General features: G+C 43.3%; 2 protein-coding genes across 9 annotated transcripts; one reads left to right on the top strand and one right to left on the bottom strand.

The window, feature by feature from the left end:
• Positions 1-6,008: 6,008 nt before the first annotated feature.
• On the bottom strand, positions 6,009-14,307 carry PSMD13 (proteasome 26S subunit, non-ATPase 13). Its single transcript, XM_083417948.1, has 13 exons — positions 14,010-14,307; positions 13,426-13,504; positions 11,655-11,689; positions 11,465-11,520; positions 10,788-10,831; positions 10,286-10,372; positions 9,229-9,400; positions 8,846-8,925; positions 8,635-8,760; positions 8,032-8,094; positions 7,698-7,778; positions 7,296-7,412; positions 6,009-6,814 (listed from the first exon to the last, which is right to left on the bottom strand). The coding sequence occupies exons 1-13, from the start codon at positions 14,102-14,104 to the stop codon at positions 6,719-6,721; spliced, it is 1,131 nt and encodes a 376-aa protein (XP_083274074.1). The 5' UTR covers positions 14,105-14,307; the 3' UTR covers positions 6,009-6,718.
• A 182-nt stretch (positions 14,308-14,489) lies between these two features.
• SIRT3 (sirtuin 3) lies at positions 14,490-23,929 on the top strand. Of its 8 annotated transcripts, none has more exons than XR_014505981.1 (9): positions 14,490-14,831; positions 15,489-15,584; positions 17,682-17,865; positions 18,241-18,423; positions 19,654-19,886; positions 20,053-20,153; positions 20,405-20,715; positions 21,929-22,138; positions 23,165-23,929. XR_014505981.1 is itself a non-coding variant. In XM_083417869.1 (9 exons), the coding sequence occupies exons 2-9, from the start codon at positions 15,509-15,511 to the stop codon at positions 23,183-23,185; spliced, it is 1,170 nt and encodes a 389-aa protein (XP_083273995.1). In that variant the 5' UTR covers positions 14,490-14,831; positions 15,489-15,508; the 3' UTR covers positions 23,186-23,929. The 8 variants fall into 8 exon arrangements, 6 of the variants coding, with proteins under 6 accessions (XP_083273995.1, XP_083273993.1, XP_083273997.1 ...); XM_083417869.1 differs by having other exon boundaries at positions 20,405-20,566; XM_083417867.1 differs by having other exon boundaries at positions 14,507-14,604; positions 20,405-20,566; positions 23,089-23,929.
• The last annotated feature ends 34 nt before the right edge of the window (positions 23,930-23,963 follow it).

The following is a 23,963-nucleotide window of genomic DNA, read 5'->3' as shown; positions in this document are numbered from 1 at the left end:
AGTAACGCTTTGGACAGACTGCGTCATTTGGCCCTCAAGCAGCTGGCCTAATAGTTTCTCGACTGCCTTGAGTGCTGCTGGGACTCTAAAGCAGCTCCTCCCCACCCTTCTGAAACATAGGCCATTACACCTTCCCCGCTATATACTGTCTCAAATTCTGTTCCCCAAAGTTTCAGCACAACAGTACGAGTTTATTGGTGCAATCGGGTTGCGCCTATTCATTGCAACATGTTTGTGGCACATTTGCTTCATATAACGTGCAGCAACTGCTCAAAATGGCTCTTGGTCCCACTGGCCACATTTGAATGTTACTGTGCATGCATTCTTTTACCTATAGCATGGACGTGTATCAAAGCAGGGCTTTCCCACAGGCCAACCTTCATTTCAAGTCTTCCTAAGTGATGGCTCTCCTACTGCAGGTGTGGTGGGTCCACGTTCCATGCAGCCAGGGCTGACTCCAGAGTTTGCAGCCTAAGGCGAAGGACAAATCAGACGTCTAGAAGCAATCAGGATGGCAGTTAGGATCTTTCTCCAACACTGGCACTGGGATATCACCCTCCACAACTCATGGCGGTAGGCTAGATTAGGAGCCATGTGGCACACACAGCTCTTGTCCTCTTAACCCCTTGCCATCGCAACCCCTTGGCTCCCAGCATCTGCCCACTGAGCACTACTTGCAGGAGGCAGAATGACACATAATACTAATGTTTCTTGCAGTAAAGTACAGATTACATACATATAGCCTTAAACTGTCTCTACATACATCTGGAAACTTTTGAGACATGAGTATACGTGCGCCGAAACGTGTGTGTACTTTATATTACCCTCCACATGTTGTTTGCTTTGTGGATTTGAAGGTATTCCAGATCACTTTTAGGGGAAAGAAGCTAAGCTTTTGTTTAATACATTTAATCAGTGCAAAAACCCCTAATAGCCAAAAAAATCCCAGTGCTTTGAGACACATGTAGGAACGCCCCCCCATTAATAATAATGGAGCAGAGCGTTATTTATAGAGACCATCTCCTCCCACCCTCAACTCTTGCACATCCAGCCTCATTTTAAAAAAACCATACAATTAATTTCCTCATTCTTCCCAACTTAAAGAGCGTTAAGAACTTTGGCAATATGCCTGCACAGAGCCATTGTTCTCCAGATCTGATACACGTACCAGGAAATAGAAATTTCACAGCTCTATACCTTTTATGGCACAATAAAGTGAGAAGCAGCTTTTAGAGGCCTTTAACCTATAAGAAAATCAAATATTTATTTGAATATACATAGGCAGTATCTGCGGCCTTTATTGATCAGTGTAGAATTTTTGCAACCACAAATAAATTCTACCGGTTTTTATGGCCTCAAGTCATGTCCCCCTTTCTTCATGTTGCTTTAATTATTCAGAGTGTTTCATTTTTGTGGCATGAACATTGACTTCCTTGCCGAAAAACTAAGTTTTTGGCACCAAATTAACAGCCCAGATAATGTCAGTAGCAACTTGTGATTAAAAGAGTGGTTTCTGAAGGAAGGGCAATTTTTTCTTCATTCTTTCATCAGATGAATCTGAACTGAATTAAATTGCGAGTAAACACCCTTATTGAAAATCATGTCCACCCTCTATAGGAACCAAATATGCTTTACATATTTTTTAGTACACACAAGAGTTAGTATGCACAATCAGTCCCACAGGGGCGACAGAATATAACTAGTTCAGATGATTTCTAATTGGGATCAGGCAGGCCTGTGCTACTGCTCTCAGGACAAAGTCACTTGAAAGTCAGGCTACTGCCAGTATGCCATTGCAAAAAGATTATCTCCTTGCTCAGAAGTAATTTAAAGGGTGCACCATTCAGCAATACTTATCTGGGCTGACTACAGCCTTTGCTTATAGCTAGCAATAGTGAGGGCCCAACTAACACTTTATATTGAATGAGGAAAATTATGTACATTGCGTCATAGGAAAAATTAAACGACACAAATTAACAGGCACAGCAAGACCACACGTTTGGTAAGAGTAGGATGTACAGTACACTGTTCAAACTCAGCCAAACCATGGGGTGGGTGGGTGAGCACACATACATACAGAAACCTAAACCCACTCCCTTGTGGGACTTCTTTGGGAGAAGAAAAGGCTAAGGAGTAAACCCTACATCAATGCAGAGCAGAATCCTTAAGACAGTTGGATGGTGTCTTGATGCTTCCTTCCAGCAACTCCTGCAGCCAAGCTGGTGCCAAACGTATAGCTCTGCTTTTCTTTGGACCACATAAATAAGGCCAAGAGGGAGGTCTTGTGGTCTGGGCAACCCAGGACCTCCATACACACTGCCCAGGCTTGTGCCTTGGGGAGGTCACTTCGGTGTTGCTAACACAGCAAAAGCAACACAGGAGGCAACACTTATGAGTTACTGGTTTCCACAGCTACAGCAGGCGCTGTGATTCTCCAGTGGTGTGACTTCATACACACACACCCTAAACACACCCATACTGCAGGTGTTCCTCAAAACTGAGGCAAACTTTATAAGACTTAGTCTTAAGATGAAGAATTCTTGTTCTCAACCCCATCCATCTCTATCACCCATTAGCGTGCCCTTCCTCCCCTCCCCTTATTAAAGTGGGAACAGCATCAAAGCTGTGTGAGTGGAGAGCAGAGGATTTTGTTTTCCTGCCCCATTGTGCTTGTGAACAGACTAGAGAGAACTATGAGGTGTAGTTCTTCAAAAGCTCCTGCTTCTGAATGAAAAGGAGGAGTGCATCTGGGAGCTAGCAAAGGGAGGCCAACACTGGAAATCTAAATATAATATAAGCAATCATATGAATTGTCTTACTTTTTATTAGATGTTATCTTTTGTGGTTGCATTTTTTGCAGTTCCATTTTAAATTGTAACCTGCCCTGGGACCTTGGGGTGAGGGATGGGTAAGAACTAAAATAAAAACCCAAGCCCTCTGATTGACTTAAAGGTAAAGGTACCCCTGCCCGTACGGGCCAGTCTTGCCAGACTCTAGGGTTGTGCGCCCATCTCACTCAAAGAGGCCGGAGGCCAGCGCTGTCCAAAGACACTTCCGGGTCACGTGGCCAGCGTGACATCGCTGCTCATTGACTTAGTTTTCCCAAATTTTCCTTTTTTGGTAGGAAACCTAGAAAAAAGTCCAATCCAAAGAGTTCCTCATCTCTAGAGAACCCATGTATGCAGCATTTATACCCTGCTAAGCCTCCCAAGACATTTTCAAAACTATACAATTAGGTGTATAGCAATCTCTTTTAGGCCCTGGCAGTTATTAATGCAATTCAGTTTTCAGGCTCTTTCACAGAAGAGGCTATAGGAGCTGAAGTGGGCTCAGCATGCCTGTTAAAAAAGATACCAACCAACAGAAGGCCTTTCAATTATCTGCAGATTATTTTGGGCCCTGGCAGTCAGACTAGTCAGGCAACTGAGGATTCTTTCAAAACCACAACGAACATCCTATAAGGACTTCACTGCACTATACAAAAATAAAGATTAATCACATGGCACATAGAGTAACTTTAGCCCACTTGCTTTCTTCCCTGCATGAACTATAAATGGTGATTAGCCCAGGGAACCCAGAATGTTCTTCAACGTTCATAATGCTGCAGACGACATTCACCTCTGTTTCTTTGTACAGGAACAAGCTATTGGACTGACTGTGATGTTTGTAACCTTCTTGGTCCCATCCGGTTGGATATTGAGCCATATGGAGGATTACAAGAACGCGCACCGTGAATGAATCACAGGCAGAAGTTCTCCACTATGAACGTGGTCACAAAGCAGATGCCAAAGGAACTTGCATCCTCCCATATGCAAAGCTGTCTCTTGCTGTTTTTATAATTAAAAAATTGCTTTTAAAAAACCACAGTGGAACTTGTTTGTTCAGGAAAAAATGCCCCTTATTCCTCTTCCCTATAGCAACATGAAATAATAAAACATGCCAAGGAAAGAAGTGAATCAGTTAGCATAGCGCAGTGGCTTGGAAGATCAAGCTGTAAATCTGAAATTCCCCAGTTAAAATCTCATTTCTGCCACAAACTTGGAGATGGTACAACAGAAAAAGGAGAATGTGGTTAACAGCCTTCTCAATTAAGCAGTGCCTTCTCATGTCTCTCAAGTCCCAATCCTATACACAGAGTACATAGTGGGACTTGCTTCTAAGTAAATGTGTTCCACAGATACTTTTCAACCCACTTTAAAGTGAAAGCAAGAAACAAGCAACACTGACTGTTAGCCTTTTTCTAGGATGTGCCATTCCAGACTGCAGGAGGGGACTAACTTAATGAAATGCCCCTCCAGAAAAGCAAACAAATGCTGCACATAGATAATTAGCATGTCAGGGTGATGGCTTGACTAGAACTCTTTCAAATTCGAAGCTGCTACTGCAGGTTGGATCAATACAACTGAGAAACCAATTTACCATCTCTAAGAACAAGGTATGCTGTCACTAACAATGGCCTCTACATACTTTTGTTACAGATAGATGCATTATCCCCCTCACAAGGACTAAAGACTGGAATACACAGTACACAGTTAAAATGGACCACTTTGAAACTCAGCTGAATTAGTGGAAATTATATGTTGTAAATGCAGTTGTACAAAAGCACACAACTATCTGTATCAATATAATCAGTTAGCCAACCCCACACCTATAAAAGGTTGAGTGATGTGGCTTCATGTCGCACTTTTTGCAATGTTATCAGTTATAAACCAGTGTAACTGAGCAAGGCTGTGATGCTATCAGAAAGCTGTTAATACACAACTGGCAGCAGCTAGTTATTATACTTTTAGTTTCTTTAGCAGATGACCAAAGAACTATTAGCTGCTGATTTTTTGACATGAGATAGGCCAGTCAGCCCCTTTGTGAGTGATTAATAGTTTTTTACAAGACATTTTACACTGCTCTGACCAGTCCTGGGAACTTGTGAATGGTAGATAATCTAATCATAATGATCAATTCACCATCACCACAGTTCTCATTAATTTAGAGAAAAATATCTGGTCCTATGATTTCCCTAGAATCATAGAATTGTAAAGTTGGAAGGGACTCCCCCCCCCCCCCAGCTTCATCTAGTCCAGCCTCCTGCAATTCAGGAATCTTTGGCCAATGTGGGGCTCAAACCCACGACCTTGAGATTAAGGGTCTCATGCTCTTGAGAGCCAGTGTGGTGTAGTGGTTAAGAGCGGTAGTCTCATAATCTGGGGGGCCCGGTTCACGTCTCCGCTCCTCCACATGCAGCTGCTGGGTGACCTTGGGCCAGTCATACTTCTTTGAAGTCTCTCAGCCCCACTCACCTCACAGAGTGTTTGTTGTGGGGGAGGAGGGGAAAGGAGAATGTTAGCCGCTTTGAGACTCCTTAAAAGGGAGTGAAAGGCAGGATATCAAATCCAAACTCTTCTTCTTCTTCTACTGTAGACTAAGCTGTAAGCCTACTTCCCCCACCATTTCTCTATGTTCAATTTTTAAAGAAAATCTGGACATTTTCCTCCCCCAAGGGAATCTGACCAGAACTAAAACAAGGGCAGATTTAGTTTACTAACGGCATGTCCAAGGTGAAAGTCACAGTGAAAAAGATGCTTTTCAAGATAACCTTTAACATTGGTGAGCACCCTATTGTGGATGAATGCCAATTGGTCACCAAAAAGCCCTACCAGAGAAGCCTTTATCATTAGATGTCCATTTCACCTTTAAACATGAAGCTGAAAAATTGTCACGGAAACCTAAAAGCTTTTTAAAATAGATATTTCATATGTATTCAAAAATTGGAGAACAGAGCCCCTTTTCATGATCAAGTCCAGAGCCACCCATTACTGCTCTAAGACTGAGAGCAATACTAACATCGAAATCATGCCTTCCATAGATATGTGATTAGTAGTATTATTATTTAAAACCCACTGATCTCTGAAGGGCACAAGTAAGCTGCTAACTCTGGTTTTGGCTTCTTATAATAGGACTGCTGCTCAATTCAAGACTCAGTGTAAAGCATACCAACAGAACTGCGCAAGAGGGAAGGCAGAGAAGTTTATTCCAGCAGTTATTTGACTGCATCACACTTCAGGATAAAACGTTCATAAAAGACAAGAGCAAACCCAAGGAGAGTATAAAAACAAATCCATTAAATTTATGATTTTATTCTTGGAAAACTCATTGATGGGGTTTGAGCAGTTTCCTCTACTGCAAAACAGAGGGAGACTAGGGGAAAGAGGCATTTGTTCTCATTTATGCTGCCTTTGGACTGGCAGGGAGAAAGGTCATGCTCTCCCCCCCACGTCTGTCTGAAATGCCCAATGACTGAAGATGGCCCTTCCTTCTTACACCCTAAATGCACAATGGAAGTCCTGCTGCCATCCCACTGCGGAGCTAGTGACCTCCACCCTTTAGCCCATAAGCCCCAAACATCCTCCATTGCGGCAGCCTCACACCAAGACCGATTAATCCACCATGAAGGAGTCCTTATTGCCTTTGGTGGCAGCAGGATGGGAGCTCCCAAGGAGAATGCTAATCAAATGGCTTAGCACGTAGGAGGGAATTCCCGACTCCAAGCACCAAAGGGTTACACAGCAAAGGCCACTTAGTCCTCTGTACAAGCATCAGAAAAGTAGTTCTTTCCCTCCTCCCCTAGCCCCCCTGTTAATAGAATTCAGTACAGAGTCAGTGGTCAGGGCACTGCCAGTTTCAGCAACAGTACAAGACATTCCCTCAGCCAGTGCAAAGTCCTCTATGTCAGGATATCGTGGGCTTGGTGCTCCACCAACATCTCCATGCTCTTCACATCTGTGCACCAGAACTCCAGGCGGTCTTTCATGCCCTTTATCTAGGAAATAAACCCACAAGCACTTTAGGAACTTGGACTCGACGGATGCACAATGAATACATAAAGACAAAATAAGGGCCACGAAAGATAAAAAATTTAACCATTCTGCATCAGAATGTCTCCTGCAACAGACTACATTAAAATCCTGTTTTAGAGAAAAGATAAACTGCAATCTCCCAGTGGTGTGTCTTATTGGTTTGTCTTTATGACAAGACGTTTTGATAGGGAGATTCAAAGGTGTCAGAAACAAAGTAAGCATTGTGAAGAAAACTGAATTAAGTCAAGTATTCAATGTGTCATAAATTCAACATGTGACCGTATAAAGCTGTTTCTGCACTGAAGTAAAGGAAGACATGAAGTAAAGGAAGACTTTAATCAAAGAAACCACACCCTTTCTCCCCAGAAAGCTGTTTTTTACTAAGATTCCATGCCAAGCTTTAAAAGGAGAGTGTTGCACTGAGATTTCAGCAAGAGTGATTACCTGTTGTAAATCCAGCACCCGTGGTTGGACCCATGTCATGTGAACTCTCTTATCCACTTCATCAATACTGCCTTTCACCAAACCCACTGACAGGGCTTTCATCACTAGCAGCTCCACCTGCAGGAAAAGAAAACCAAGAGTCCCTTACTGGCTTTAGAGAAACACATCCAGTTGTTTCCATAAAAATCACTGCAACTTACCAGTCTGAGTACTTGCTACAACTCAAAAAGAGGGATTTAACAAACAGAGAAAGGGGAAATGGCCAAGATCATGGCTGCTGTAAATGCCTATCTGGAAATTTAATTGCATCGATTTTAACAGGGATTATCTGAAATGAAAATGGAATGACACAGAGTCCCTGAACATTTGTTTCCCTCCTACAGAACTGCAAATGCAACTCACCTCATTTACAGTGACTTTGGCACTTTTAGCAATCTCTTCAAAAGTGAGTTGCCTGTGGTTAGCTGGTCGGGTGAAGGTCATCTGCAGTCAAGTAAAAGTAAAGTTAAAACCAACCTGGGCTTACGTGAAAAAAGAAGTTCCCAACAATAGTGATCAGAAAGCTTGATTTCCCCAGCTTTGTTTGCCTCTGTGCAAACATTATTTGAAAGGTGGACTAGATCTTCAATAGCAATATACTGTATGTTACATTTCAATACAAATAAAAAGTTCTGCCCCAAGTGGGAACCACTACAGGGAAGGACCAGATTATATAATTTAGAATTGCTAGACTTACCTCCATGAGGCACAGCAGCTGGATCTTCTGTAGAAGAAGAGCTTCATTTGCAGCCAAGTCTGGCTGTAAGACATAACAGATGAGAACTTTAGTTACTCCAAAAACCTTATTGTGTTTTCTCTTATTTAACAAGATGCATGCAACACACAGAAAGCGCTCATCATTTCACGCGTCTTCTGTGTCATGAAACCACAGCCTTAGACCTACCATTGTAAATTATTCAATAGAAGTGTTTAATTTCTAAATGCAACCATTAAGATTGATTAAACCAACATCCCCTCTATGGGAGTGAGAAAATGAATGCTACTACACAGTTCAAGACATCAGGCAATGCATCTGTTTCAGAGCATGGATTTTAAATTGAAGTGGGATGCTTTGGAGTTATTTAGAACTTCTCTGCAGCAGATCCTTCCTGAACTGGCCCATGTCCCAAGGCTTAAGTACTCTAAAACAGTTAATGGGGGAACTCTGTCCTGTTGCCCCAAGGTTTTTTTTTGAAGACTCTGAATCTATACCAGCTGTTTTCAGAAGTGCATAAGCTTTACTTTCCAGTAGCTAGTCAAAGAGGAAGTACTTATTCAATCAGTCAAACCAGCCACCTACCTGCTGCCCCCATGCTGACTTCAAAGCCTGGAATTTTTCCACATTGCCACTATTGAAGGCATAAAGCGTGTCAATCAACCATTGCCTGTCAGTGTTCCTCAAAGACTCCAGGACTGGGTGCATAAGCTGAGGATAGAAATAAAGCAGGACATTGAGATATAGTAGCTAGCTTCTGGTTCCTGAACATTTTCACCAATGAAGTTCTACTTACCAGTTCCCCAAAGTTATAGACTCCTCCCCCAAGGAGTCCTGCTAACCCTAAAGTAAAGGCTCTCTCCTGCTGGTCTGCCACTGAAAAGAAGAATGATCTGGGTCAAGCAACAGTCTGAGAGACCACACCCCATTTTAGTGTACACACACACACACGTTCATATATTCTCCTACATTCAACAAAAATGTGAGCATTCTATACACAAAGGTACAATAAATTATTTGTCTTAGGCCTATTTTCCTGAAACTCCAGGTTCCAGCAACAATAATCTTGAGGATAATTTCTTTTTCCCCTCTCTGCACAGTAAATTAAATCCATTTGATACAGGTCTCCACAGCACAAACAAATGCATTTTGTTCAATATGGGAAGAAAAGAGCATTACCTGGGAGATCTTTGACATCTATACAGCCCAGGAACCTTAATGCATCCTTATAATAAGAGGCATGATTCCCAATTGTCTGGTAATACTTGCTGGAGAGATCATAGAAACGGCTGTGAACAGATGTCACACCAGGAAGATTATTCAGCATCTCTTCAACATCCTCAATGGTCTCCTAAAGGGAAAAAAGGTGATACCAATCCTTAAAATCCACATGTATTTTATATACATACACACAAAAGCATACTCAGCATCTTATTTGAAAAAAACCCTCAATACAGTATCTTATCAGAAATACCAACACTTTTGATTATTTAAATTGTATTGTACAGTGGTACCTCAAGTTACAAAAGCCTCAGGTTACAAACTTCGCTAACCTGGAAGAGTTACCTCGAGTTGAGAACCCAGGATGAGAACGGAAATTGTGTGCCAGCGGCGCAGCGGCAGCAAGAAGCCCCATTAGGTAAAGAACGCCTCCAGTTAAGAAGAGTTTCAGGTTAAGAATGGACCTCCGGAATGAAGTAAGTTTGTAACTAGAGGTACCACTGTATTGCATTTCCGGTAACACAAAGTGGAACACAAGAAGCAGATAGAATTTAGTCTTCTCCACATATCCTGGGGAGAAGTAGGTCCACAATATTGGTAGATCCTTGCCTGATGTCCAGTACAATGGCAAAGATTTCTGACTCTCAATTGTTTAACAATGGCAACAAAATGCCTCTCCCCCTGTGACAATGAAGAATGCTTGGGGGTAATCAGGAATGGATGTTTGCATGGAAAGAGACCAAACTCAGCTCAGTTCTGGTACCCAAAACAAATCATGCTGATCAGCACCTGCTCAAACACAAAATGTCCTTCAATTCTAAGTTTATGTCTTTTGCACCTGCCTCCAGCTAATGGCTTTTCAGAGTACCTATAAAGGCCTGAAGTCTGCCCTCTCCTATGTTAGCAGATACGTACTAAAAGCTAAGGGCTGCACAAAAATGCAAGAGGCGTCCAATACAGCAAATTCAAAAAAGGTTTTGTTATTATGAACAAGAAAATATGTATTTTGTCTCACCTTTGTGACTTGTAGATCACCAATGTTTAATTTCAGAGCTCCAATGGCAGTTTTACATAGAATCACGGCTTCATCACTGCTTTTCACCTGCAGCCACAATACAAAATGAAAGTAATAAAACAGCTATTGTTTCAAATAGCAATGAAACTAGTGTCTGCCAAAGAGAGCATAAGTAGTTAGCAGTTTTTCCAAATTTGACTGTATAGCTATCCTTGATCATTTTCTTACTGGCAATGAAGCATAGCTTGTTGGCCAGTTCAGTAGATGTGTTATTAATTTATATTGTGCTTTTCAGGACAAAAGATAGTACACAGAAATTGTAACATAAAACCTATAATTGCTTATTTCAAATCAACAGTTTTAAATCTACAGCCCTTTAAAACGAGTGATAAAAACATCAGTAGGCTACAGCAATGAATAAAAACTAGTAACTGCATTGAAAACAATTCCATGCAAGTGGATCAAAGTACTATATAAAGTATCTGTCATATATCATACTTACTTTTTCTCGGGTCTTTTCCAGAAAAGTAAGAGCTACATTAGGATCTAAGGAGGTACAAGAAAGCAATTACATTAAGATTCACATAACCTCTTATTGGATCCTATCACAAAAGTTTTAGAATTGAGGACCTGCCTGAATGATATTGTCCTTGGGGAGAAGAGTAGAGGGCTTCAAGGCATGCTTCCTCCCTTCGTTCCAAGAAACAATGAACGACAAAGTTTTTGCTCAGACTTCTGGTTTCAAGGATCCCCTGATTTAATGTCCCAAAGTCAGAGGAGAGCTCGTGTTCAAAGTAACATGAGATCTCCTGTTTGAGCATTCCATTTCTCTCTGCACTGAGGGGGAGTGACTGCGCAAGCCAAACGCCAGCTCCCAGATACTTCCTTGGATCAGTCCCAGGGAGAAACCAGCACCAAAAGAGGCCTTCAGTCCGTCAAACTCCTAGGATTAGATTCTCAAATTCTACATTAATACATCACTGCTGGCCTTATAGCAAAGTTAAGGAGTATTGATGGCTAGTGTCCACAAAGACTGAAATGTGAGTAATTCCCTTTCTCCAAGACTTACTTCAATCCTTTGTTACTTTCCTAAAGGTCTTATTGTTGGCCTCAGATTTCCCCCCCCCCCCGAACCAGTTCATTCTGAAAGATAGCTATGATAAAATGAAGATGTTTTACCTGTCATCTGCCGCACCACATGAAGAATTATCTCTACAAGGGACAAAGGGTTCACCCTGAAATAAAGAGATGGTAACATGAACAACTGAAGTTTTAATAGCAATTAAGTTTAATAATGAACTTTATAATTAAAATATTGATCTTAAAATGTAAGGTTTTCCCTAAATTTTAAGTATTTTAAAATCTTTACCTGTGTTCAAACTCACTGATAAAGTTCTCATAAAGCTGTAAATCAAAGAAAGAGGTAGTAAGTTTAGCAGTACAAGTGTGCTTTGGTTAAGAAGTCAAGTTGATCATTAGTACATCAAGGACAGTATCTACAGTTTGATTAGCGTGCGTGGAATTCCTTACAATCAATGTTAAGCCCCGGGTCAGCACTAGACCACAACACCTTTGTTACAAATCATGCCTTGTCTGGAGTGAGAAACATCAAAACCCAGGTTTGGACAACATGCCAAGCCAAACCATGGGTAATAGCAGTAGGCCCAGAGAAAGAGCAAAGCAGATGTGATCTCTCTCCAAGAGCTCATGCATTTACACTAAGCCATGGCTTAGCTTAGGTACGCTGGCTTGCTCATGTACACAGAATGGAAGATGGCAGGATCCCCAAGGAGAGAGCTGGCTTCTGGCACCAGGCCAATTAGCAGGCCAACTCTGTGCTACAAATATGTCTGCAAATTATGTGACATGAAGGCTGGCAACACTAACCCTGCTCTTACCAGTAAAACATTTTATCCTAATATTGAACTGAAATCTATCCCTCTGTAACTGAAACCAGTCAGTCCTGCCCTCTAGGTATAACAAGTATGTGATCATTTCTATGTGAGCGCCTCTATTTCAACAGTGCTATCATGTGGTGGACTCTGCCTCCTTGGAGGTTTGTAAGCAGAGGTTGGATGGCCATCTGTCACGGATGTTTTATCTGAGATTTCTGCATTGCAAGGGGTTGGGCTAGATGACCTTTGGGTCCCTTCCAACTTCTATATCCCCTCTCAATCTTCTTTTCCAGACCAAACATATCCAGTTCCTTCAATCTTTCTTGTTTTTCATATAAATGTCTGTCTTGTTGTCCTCCTTTAAAGCAACCCTTCATTCATTTAGTATTTTCTAAACTATAATACAGGGTGGGCTGGATCCAGAACTGGTACATCATCCACCTGCCATTCTGACAGGTGGGTGGGGCTATCCACCTCTCAATCACCCAATATAATATGACACCAGGTATTCAAACTTCAAACCATGGGAGCAGGCACAGACTTATATCTGCTGTTAGTACTGTGGATCCACAGTACTGCCTGTTTTTTGATACACTTGGGCTTATTTCCAATTTTAGCACTATAGTGCTTAGCACTAAGATAGGAGAAAGGAGATCCCTTATTTCCAGTCTTGACAAACAGCACTTAGACTGGAGATAACAGATTATCCATGCCTGATGTCATATGGTGTCAGATGACTGACAGTCGGTGTTGTTTGTGCCAAAAATGGCCTGGTGGTCAAAATTCAGAGGACTGGTAGGCATAACTAGGCCTGGGAGCAGAAGTTCCCCACCAATGATTTAATCTGGCAGTTTATCACTGCAATGTCATCTCATACCATTCTGCATCATCTATTTAGAGTACCAGCATTATACAGTATTTACAAAATGCACCCTTTCACTTCTGGAAAGAATAAAAATGTGATCCCAAATGCCAAAAAAGTGATACAGAAGTCAACAGAATTTACAAAGCAAAAAAATTTGGACATAAGCTACAAAGCCCTGGAACTGATGTGTTCAGTGGAGTTCCCCTAAATGCCTCATCATTGGCAACGTTTGTATTCACAAGAAGCCAGGGGTATACATTTACACTACTCTTGATTTTAATTTTTCTTATTTATGGAAATTCCAAGAATCTTGTGAATTAGAATACAAATAATGCAACCCATCACCATCTCAATGACTAAGGTAAGACTTGGGAGATTACCTTGATGAGTCCATCTCCTTGGGCAAAACAGGGGTCTTGCACAAAGTCCAGAACCTGAAGGGTCAGCTGGTGCCAGAGTCTGTAAAACATACACACATGGCAATGGAAATGGCAAAGGACAGGCTGTCAATTTTGCAAAATGAGGGAGAGCAAGAGTACAGTAGCCAGGAGACCACAGCAAACCCTCAACGGTGTATTTTCCCAAATCAAGCCCGTGTTATATGAATAGAAGCCCTTGCACGACACACACACGTTTTGGCAACCAGGCCAGCGCAGAGCCTCAATGGAGATGGCCAAGTGATGCACACTTCCGACCCTGTTGTGCTTATGCCACCTTGGCCCAAGGCAAGCGACGCGTGCCTGTCCACCATTTTCCTAGGGCAAGCAGCCTGCCCACACATCTCGGGAGTGAGGCCCGATGCACCAGCTTCCTAAATTGGGGGGGGGGGGTTGGCCTTCAAGAGCAGGAGACCCCCCAGCGGATCATCTCCAGAAAAAGGCACCGAGTCGCCCCAGGGAAAACGGCAGAGAGCCCCTTCCCCACCTCCCGCAAGGCCCCCCCGCCGCCGCCCCCCCCGCCTCACTTCTTGTTGTAGAGCTCCTCCAGGCGGTGCCACACGGCGGCCTGGCCGGGCCCCGAGCTTTGGCTCTGCTGCAGGAAACCCGGCACGTCCTTCATGGCGAGGCCGGGACCGGGGAAGCAGCGGGAGACAGAGAGAGCCGTTCACCCTCAGGAGCAGGAGCAGGAGGCCGGGCCACCCTGCCGCCGGAAATGCACACTCACTTCCGGCACCTTCGGCGCGGAGCACGCCGGGTACCGTATTGGCCTCGCTCTGCGCAGCATTGCTTCTCGATCTCGCCCCACGCGCTGGGGAGGGGAGGGATGAGGAGGAGCGAGAGTTCCGGGGGAGGGCGGGCAGGCCCGCTGGTCGCCATGGCAACGGCCTCCGCTTCGCGAGCGAGCCGGCGAGCTTCTCTCGGGCGCCCCCTGCAGTCGTTGGGTGCCGGTTGCCATGGCGGCCCGCCCCCGCGTGACGCGGGAGTGGGGATGCTGACGTCACTCGCTACCGCCTCGCGCCATGAGGAGGCGGAGGACGTCGAGTGTCGCAGCTTCGTGAAATAAAACATTGCCGCCACCGCCTCGCTATACCTGTCGGCGGCAGAGAACATGTTTCCCAGGCGGGAGGTCCCTGCTGTCCCCCCCCTCCGGTTGGGCTGGGGGAGAGCCGCTAGGGCCCCTCCGCGCCGGCCATAGGTGACCTGGACAGGCCCTCAGGTTCCTTTTGCTCCCTTTGCTCAGGTGCATCGGACGGAGGTTTGGGCAGGGAAGCATCGCTCTCCCGTTTCTGGCCCCTCCGTCCCTTTCTGCCCACTTAGAATCGGAGGGAGGTGCGGTTTCCTTTGCTGTAAGTGGCATCTTGCGACGCAAAGAACAAAATTGTTGCGCTCATTGCTGTATATTGGTTTCGAAAATGCTAAAAAGAATAATATCCTGGATGGGGTTGTGTGTCTGAAGTGGGCCTTGCCTTAAAATGAATGAAACACAGAGCTGTGGTTCTTGGGCAATTACGGCAGTCGGAGACTAGTGGCGCCCCATAAAAAAAGCCACTGTGAACGACATTACACCCAGCAGAACCTACTGCGAAGAAAAAAGCTATTGCCAGTTCAGAGCAGCAGTGTATAACAAGCAGTTTTGTAGCATAATGCCTTAAGTGGTGGTGCAATTCATCTCCAAAAAGCTACTGCAAGGGTGGTGGGGACCGTAAGAGATGGATTTTTAGCATGAGCGGATCTAGGCTCTTCTTTTAGGAACATTAAGGTAAAGAGCTTTTCAGCTGTTCTTTCAGGCTCAAGATCACTGAAAGCAAACAAGAGTGGTGCTTTGCCCTACTGCTCTACTCCAGATCTTCTGTAACCTTCAGACCACAAATACAACCCAAACAGGAAACTGGCGAGATACAGAGTGATACCAGCCTCCTGCCAACCTGCATGAGTAGAGCCATTAATAAAGGCAAGAACATAGAAGACATAGAAACCTCTTGATTTTTCTTTCTCTGGTGCAGGACTAGGCGGCTGGAGGGAAATGAACCGGAGATTATATTACAGAGTCTCTGCAGGAAGGCATGCACTTTGTGCTGAAAGTTTTCAGAGACCAATAGGTAAGTAACAATCTAATACAGAAGAATATGAATGAACTGGAAGGGGCATATCAGATTTTGGAAGAGTTAGGAGAGCTAAGACCTGGAATGGAAAAGCTTACAGGTACTCAGGGAGATTGCTGGCATGTTTAGTATAAATAGGAAAGTTGAATATAGGGAGGATTCTTACAGTGCATCAGACCATTGGCTGAGTACTCTGACAGGCAACTGCTCTCCAAGTTCTCAAGTGGACAGAGGCCTTGGCCCTGCTATGTGAGATAACTAGAGATGCCGGGGACATTGTGCATGGAAAACATACTGCCTACCACTGAGCTAAGGTGTTTCCTCTATGAACCAATTTAGAGTAGGTAATTTTTTACATCTGTCTGTCTGTAGAACACTTTTAGCCTGCAAAATGGTTTATAACTCTCACATCCTCCAAGGAGCCATATGAAGGAAGTGCAGTAAAATGTAACCTCAGACTTTTGCAGTGTATCCCCCTTTATCCCCTTTTGTTGCATAAAGTGTGAGTCTCCTTTGGAGGAAAACCCTGTTGCTTTGTCTATACAACTGCATGAGGAGATACTTAATAATAATTTATGTTCTTCAGCAAATACTAGTCATATATAATACAAGGCTGGGGAACCTTTCCCACTCTCCAGGGCTCCATTTGCGGGGGGAGGAGTAGTCAAGGCCATACACCTGTAGTGTTTGGGGCCAAGGCCAAAAGAAGGCAGGGTCAAAGCATACATAGACACTCACATCCCATTCACAAACCTACCACATCCCGTTCACAAATCTACATACAGTGGTACCTTGGTTTATGAACTTAATCCGTTCCGGAAGTCCATTCTTAAACCGAGGCGCGCTTTCCCTAATGAGGCCTCCTGCCGCCAGTGCCCTTCCACCATTCAGATTCCGTTCTTAGACCGAGGTAATGTTCACAAACCGCGACACTACTTCCGGTTTTGTGGAGTTCGTAAGCCGAATCGTTCGTAAACAGGACTGTTCTTAAACCGAGGTACCACTGTACATAACACGTGCACATATACACACTGTATCAGGCCGCCAGTGTGGTGCCCTCTCAGAGCCAGTGTGGTGTAGTGCTTAAGAGCAGTGGACTCGTAATCTGGTGAACCGGGTTCGCTTCCCTGCTCCTCCACATGCAGCTGCTGGGTGACCTTGGGCCAGTCACACTTCTTTGAAGCCTCTCAGCCCCACTCACCTCACAGAGTGTTTGTTGTGGGGGAGGAAGGGAAAGGAGACTGTTAGCCGCTTTGAGACTCCTTCAGGTAGTGATAAAGCGGGATATCAAATCCAAACTCCTCCTCCTCCTCCTCCTTCACCAGACAGGCTGGTCAATGATCAGGAAGCATCAGAGTCATAGTTCAACAACCTCTGAAGAGCACCACGTTCTGTTTGCATGGCTTCTGTGCTACATGCTGAGAATGGGACTCTACTTTCTCCACGCTCAGCCCAGGAACTGCCAATGGGGGAAGAAAGTAATCTCTTCCTTCAGAAGCAGCTCAATTAACTTTTGTGCTGCACAGTGTGAAAGGGACTCCTTTTCTCACTGTGCAGAATAAAAATGCACCACACTGCCCATGAAGGAAGAACTGCTCAGCTCAGCTCATGGGCAGCTCAGCAGCAGGACTCAGCCATGTTCCCTCTTCCCCACTACTGAGCAGTAATTTTCAGTAAGCTGAGCAGCACAGGACAGTGGGAGGTTTTCCTCCCCTCATTATGATCTGTTCTCCCTGGGCTACTTTGCGGATTGAATATTACAGCTCAGCAGTGGGGCAGGGGCGGGGGAGAAGGGGCTGAGTAGATGGCTCTGGATCTGGGAAAAGACTGGTAAGCTAAAGGGGAGATCCTGTGGGCCACACCTGGATTATGAATGAAGGTTCCTTACCTCAAAATAAATGTTTAATTAACTAAATTAGGGTTAATTCTATTGCTCCCACTTCACTTGTGAGTAAGCCTCATGAAATTTAATAGGACTTCTTAGTAGACATCGTTGGGATTGCACTGTTAAATGGGTTTTCTGTTCCTCAGTGAAATTTCATATAACCAACTATTACAAGCCCTGCATTTGAAAATGGTTGTTATGTTTTATAGGATGGAGGAATTGCTGGATATGTTCCCAGCAACATTATTATGGGAATTTTTCTGGTTCTATGGCCTGCAGAAAACTCCTCCTAACTTCATTGAAACCCACCTTCGTCTTTCCAAATGGAAATCTTTTCTTTCAAAGAACTCCAGAAAGCAGAATAGAAAAGATTGCAAGTACCTATGGAGTGAGGTATGATATCCTTTCCCCTGCTCATTTTGACTTTGAATTCTTCCACCTTCCTTCACAAAACGTGCTTGAGACGCTTGCATTTATTTGTGTTTCTGTACCTTATCCCATAAGAATATAAGAATCTCCTTGACTTAAAGTGCGCTCCTGGTTCTTCCTTTGCAGCTGTGGCTTCAGTTATTTTAGAATTCAAGCAAAGGAAGTGTTGAGAGCGCACTTTAAGTCATATGACACCAGACACAGGATGAGTAAAGCCACATTGTTAAAAACAATGCCAATTCACTGCTAATACAAACTGAGTTTTCTCCCAGTAATCTCATTCTGGTGAATGGCATTTGAATGTGTTTCTTTGTAACCCGTTGCATATGTTGCTGGCAGGCCCTTTTCATTATCCACTGCTCTAATGGTATTCTTTGGAGGTGGCAGAGGAAGAAATGATGGTCAAAAGGAGCAGCTCACCCTGAAGGATGTGACAGAACTAATTCAGAAGAAAGAATGCAAGAGAGTTGTGGTGATGACTGGAGCAGGGCTCAGCACTCCTAGTGGTATCCCCGATTTCAGGTAACACTCAAACTGCTTGCTCTCTTGACTGTACAGACATTTTCCCTACTCTGTAAAGTCCCCACCTTGTGGAAACTCTTCAGCAGCCACCACACTGCCCAGTCATAGATGGAGCAGCTTCAAGAATAGGGCACAGGCAGTAAGAGTGAACCAGGCTCTTTTTTTGGAATTGAATGAAGAGGCTGGAACTGTTGGTGTAACTTTTTTCCCTATCCCAACATCGCACCAAACAAGGTCCGTTAACGGTATAGTCCCTTAATGCCAAATAAGTTTTATGCTACATGGAGGATGCCACAATAGGTCCTTTAACTATTTAATTTGATTTTCTTGCATCCAGAATTTCCCCTTTTATGGATTGCAACCTATGTTCAAAAACAAATAGCAACAGAATCCAGAGCAAATACACCAGGTGTTGTGCATGAAATGACAGACACGCATTTGTGAACAGAATGCTATTTTACCAGTCACGCACCTCCCCCTCCTTCATGTGGATTGTCAGCTGCCTTTATTTAATTTTTGAAAGCATTTTGTGAACACTTATGCCTATAACCATTCAGCCATTGCCCTTTTTTTTAAAAAAAGAAACTTTTAACAGATTTCTTTTTAAAAAATAAGGCAGTAAGGTGAAAAACTGCTATTGGGGATTAGAGAGGGATGTTTTAGGTGGCTTTATGCAGTGCTAGCCAATGTCCTGCACAATCATCTTCTGCTTTGAACTTTCAGCACATTTCTGAAAGGAAGGCATGTTTAATCTGAGTATTTATGTAAAGATCTTTGGTCTCAGGGAAGTGTCACATTTTGCTGAAGTTCTCATTTGCTTGTTTGATCCTGCTATGCTGATAAAGAGTGAAACAACATGCTACTATATCAAATTAAAACACCCTTATCCTGTTTGAAGTTCTCTTACCAGGCATGCTATCAGCTACCTTCCTTCTCATTTTCTGGTATCATTGTCACGGGGTCTCCTCCCATCTTAAAAGCGCCATTGCTTCTTGAGAGAGTCCTCCACTGCTGAATTCTCCTTCCTGTTCACCATAAGCTGTTCACATATCAACTGATAGCCCACTTTGGTGGTATGACTTCTTGACAAACTTGTGATAAAATATTCCTCAACTGTGTTTTCTCATGTGAATTTATTTCTAATAGGGGTATACCAGCACATGAAAAACCTTTGCAATGGCTTGGTTTCCTGGCATGTTCTGTAGTTTTCTTCCCCTCTTGTCTCCACAGGTCCCCTGGGAGTGGCCTCTACAGTAATCTCCAGCAGTATAATATTCCTTATCCAGAAGCCATATTTGAGCTTAACTACTTTTTCCACAATCCTAAGCCTTTCTTTACATTGGCCAAGGAGTTATACCCTGGCAATTACAGGCCCAACTATGCTCATTACTTTCTCCGACTTCTACTTGACAAAGGGCTCCTTCTGCGTCTGTACACACAGAACATTGATGGGCTGGAGAGAGGTACGTCTCCCCATCCCCTCAATTTGGATCTAAGAAATAAAAATCTAGGCTAATGTTAGAGATACTGCAGCAAACCTTTGGATGGCAGGGAGAGTATTCCCCACTTCCTTTGCATTGATGGAACGTTTGGGCCGAATTGACCTTAACTCTGAGTTTTGTGTTCTAGTTGCTGGGATTCCTCCAGATAAGCTAGTTGAGGCTCATGGTACATTTGCTTCTGCTACATGCACTGTCTGTCGAAGGTCATACCCTGGTGAAGACTTCAGGGTAAGTGACAGCACAGCAGATACACCACTCCAGGAATATCAAGCGTACTCCAGAGGGTGCTGGTTATGTTTGGCTTAGGCACCAAGAATCCTGTTTTGCGGGGTTCACAGGTTTGCTTTTACTTTCATTAATGCTTGGGATGTTCAGTCAATAGTACCAATGGAAAGTGTCCCTTGTAATTTCAAGTGATATAATGTGTGGCTTATACTGCCTGCTTGTGGACTCATATCCTGCTTTCTGTGTTATCATAGGAGGATGTGATGGCTGACAAGATCCCCAAGTGCCCTGTGTGTACTGGAATGGTCAAACCTGACATTGTTTTTTTTGGAGAGGAGCTCCCTCATCGGTTCTTCTTGCACGTGACAGATTTTCCAATGGCAGACCTGCTCTTTGTCATTGGAACCTCCCTTGAGGTCTGCGCTATCATGAACATGGGAAGAGAATGAAAGCTGGGGTATTGAGACAGAGTGGTTCGGGGACTCTGGAAAGCAATGCGGATCCAAAGGGAAAGCGAGGGTGGCAATTCAGGGATCAACAAAGTCAAGTGCATCTTGGGAAATGTGTAAGAAGGATTTATAAATAGCTCGGGAAGCATAGATTGCCAAAATTGAAGAAATGATTTTGTGTATCTAGTGATGTAGGGAGAGGCAGAATCAGTGTTATCATCTCTCAGTGGCAGAGCAGAAGTAAATGTGCCTTAAGCATAGACATATGACAAGACAGTCTTAACTAAATATTGTTGTGTACAAAGTCAGGAATATTGGAAATGCAAGCAGTTTTTCCTCTCTGACATTATCCCAGCACACACAATAGAAATCTTAACATGCGCATTGCCCCATCAGCAACTGTGTTAGCAGGGGAAAGGGAGAGCAATATGGACTCAATCACATGTACTGTAGGGATCAATGACGAATCAGTACATATCATTTCCTAAATAAGAAGCATGTAGATTTCCTTAGCTGCTGTTCAAATGCTCTGCATTAATTGAGGGTGAATAGCTGGTACAGTGTATGGCCAAGGGCAGGGGTCAGCAAACTCTTTCAGCAGGGGGCCAGTCCACTGTCCCTCAGACCTTGTGGGGGGGGTTGGACTGTGTGGTTTTTTTTGGGGGGGGGGAGAAATGAACAAATTCCTATGCCTCACAAATAACCCAGAGATGCATTTTAAATAAAAGCACACATTCTACTCATGTAAAAACACCAGGCAGGCCCCACAAATAACCCAGAGATGCATTTTAAATAAAAGTGCACATTCTACTTATGTAAAAACATGCTGATTCCCTGACCGCCTGCGGGCCGGATTTAGAAGGCAATTGTGCTGAATCCGGCCCCCAGGTCTTGGTTTGCCTACCCATGGCCAAGGGTATGCACCCTGAAATAGGAAGGCTTTGGTTCAAATATTAGATTAGATACAAACTCACTGGATGGCTGTGAGCAAGTCGTTTTCTTACAAGCCTCAGCTATACTCTTTCACTTAGGAATAATATTGCTAACCTACCTACCTGACTTGTTGAAAGGATAACCTGAAATAAAGTTTGAATTGCTTCAAGTGGGCATTTAGCAGAACCACTGTACAATAGGTAACATATTTCCTTTTTGTTAGCAGGTTCTCATTTACACTACCATATAGCACTCTTCATTAACCAGTATTGGGGTGCATTATTACAGTTGTTCGATAGATCAATAGATCTCAAGGTGTTATGAATTTCTTTTGAGCTGTGACTTTCACTTTGGAGCAGAATATGCAGCCTTTTCCTTTTGGTGTTTGGCTTTTAGGTGGAGCCATTTGCCAGTCTAGTTTATGCAATTCGTAGCTCTGTTCCACGTGTGCTGATCAATCGGGAATTGGTGGGACCATTCGCTCATCAGCCACAGCACAGTGATGTGGCTGAACTGGGAGACGTCATCATTGGAGTGGAAAAAGTAGTGGAACTGTTGGGCTGGAAGGAGGAGTTGCAAGAATTAATGAAGAAGGAAAAAGAAAAGGTATGAAAGTTTGAGTTGAAAAGGTTTTATTTTCTCTCCCCATTTCACTTGCAGAATCTCTCACGAGTACAAACATTGCAGTAGTTCTGAAAAGAGCAGTTGATCCCGTCTTGACATAATATGACCTGTACAAGATGGGTATCTGGCATGCCAGTAGTACAAGTGAAAAGGTTCTAGAGGTCCTGGTAGACCACAAGTTTAACATGAACCAACAGTGTGATACAGCAGCAAAAAAGCTAATGCTATTCTAGGCTGCATTAACAGAAGTACAATGTCCAGATCAAGGGGAGTAATGATATTGCTCTATTCTGTCTTGGTCAGACCACACTTGGGCACTGTGTCCAGTTCTGGGTGCCACAATTTAAAAAGGATATTGACAAGCTGGAACATGTGCAGAGGAGGTTGACCAAGATGATCAAGGGTCTGGAGACCAAACCTCATGAGGAATGGTTGAGGGAGTTTTTTTCTCCTGCTCTGGAGGGTAGGACCCAAACAAAAGGTTTCAAGTTACATGAAAGGAGATTCTTAGTAAACATCAGGAAGACCTTTTTAACTGCAAGAGCTGTTTGACAGTGGAAGGGGCTTCCTCGGAAGGTGGTGGACTCTCCTTCATTGGAGGTTTTTAAGCAGAGGTTGGATGGCCATATGTCATGAATTTCAGGGGATTGTACGATTTGATTATTATTAATTTTGTATACCACCCTTCATCCGAAGATCTTGGGGAGGTAAACAGCATAAAAATACAAAATAAGAACAAATCAAATGAATACCCCCTCCCAAAACAATGGACTAGATGAGTCCCTTCCAACTCTACAGTTCTGTGATTCTGTGATGTTAGAATTAATGGCATTTCCCTATGTACTTGTATTCTTACAACTCAACAGTGATATGCTTTCATTTAACTGTAAACGAATCATTTCCTTCTCTGTGTTGTTGCTTTTTCACTTTAGTCAGTATCAGCTGTTGAATGGATGGACTTTGGAACAAGCAAGCTTCATAGACAAATAATGTTCTTTCTATTTTTAGCTGGATGCAAAAGACAAATAGGAAATCTGACCCCTGCTGTTGGAAATGATGTTTACCTCCTAAAGGACTGTTCACTGCAGCCAAAGGTTACAGCAATAAGAGCAGAGAACTGGAGGAAAATATGCTCTCCACTGTGCTAGCACCCAGTAGGTTAGAAGAACTAAAAATCATTCAGAGAGTCTAGTTGCACATGGATGCCCTCTGAAGGATCTTGGGAGATGATGATCAAATGGCAGGTTGTGAATTTGCTTTTGCTTAGAGGCTCTAGATACCAGAGTGGAAGATGAAGATGTACATTATAGCTGCTCCTTCCCATTAAACTTCACCTCTTAAGCTGTTTCTCCAAACAAACTCTTCAAATGTTTTCTAAACCATCATAGATCTTGTGGTGTTGCACTAGTAGCCTTAGCTGCAATAGCATTCATCACAGTTATGCTGAATCTGACATTGTACCAACTTGTGAAAGAATTTGGATTAGGCCAACTTTAATAACTAAGCTTAGAAGTTTGACTGTTCAGTCAGTGTGTCTTCTGCTGTAGCTTCTGTGAAGATCAATCTGAAAGCTGATATTCTAAAAATAATTTGATGTATTACTATGCAGTGTATCATTTATGTAACATGAAAAGATAAGGTGTGTGTAATTACAATTCTAGCAAGAAATGACAACAATGAAAAGTGTAGTGAAGCTGCTGTTTGAACTTGAATAAACACTTATTGAGTGGCAATAATTAGTCAAAATAAAAGCATGTTTCAGCAGTCTCTCAATATTCTGTCTGCAGATTTCTCAGTATTTAAATTC

The sequence above is a fragment of the Podarcis tiliguerta genome (genome assembly GCF_965153285.1).
Source record: "Podarcis tiliguerta genome assembly, chromosome: 1".
Classification (NCBI taxonomy): Eukaryota; Metazoa; Chordata; class Lepidosauria; order Squamata; family Lacertidae; genus Podarcis; species Podarcis tiliguerta.
The sequence above is the reverse complement of the archived record's forward strand: the minus strand, read 5'-3'. Positions and strand labels throughout refer to the sequence as shown.

Coding starts and splice junctions, on each gene's coding strand:
- PSMD13 (XM_083417948.1), bottom strand. CDS start 14,104: ATGAAGGACGTGCCGGGTTTCCTGCAGCAGAGCCAAAGCTCGGGGCCC. Junction 8,761..8,845: donor TCTATAACTTTGGGGAACTG/GTAAGTAGAACT, acceptor TTCTATCCTCAG/CTTATGCACCCAGTCCTGGA. Junction 7,413..7,697: donor CCAAAGTCACTGTAAATGAG/GTGAGTTGCATT, acceptor CTTTTCCTGCAG/GTGGAGCTGCTAGTGATGAA.
- SIRT3 (XM_083417867.1), top strand. CDS start 15,509: ATGAACCGGAGATTATATTACAGAGTCTCTGCAGGAAGGCATGCACTT. Junction 20,567..21,928: donor TCATTGGAACCTCCCTTGAG/GTCTGCGCTATC, acceptor TTTGGCTTTTAG/GTGGAGCCATTTGCCAGTCT. Junction 22,139..23,088: donor TGAAGAAGGAAAAAGAAAAG/GTATGAAAGTTT, acceptor TTTTCACTTTAG/TCAGTATCAGCTGTTGAATG.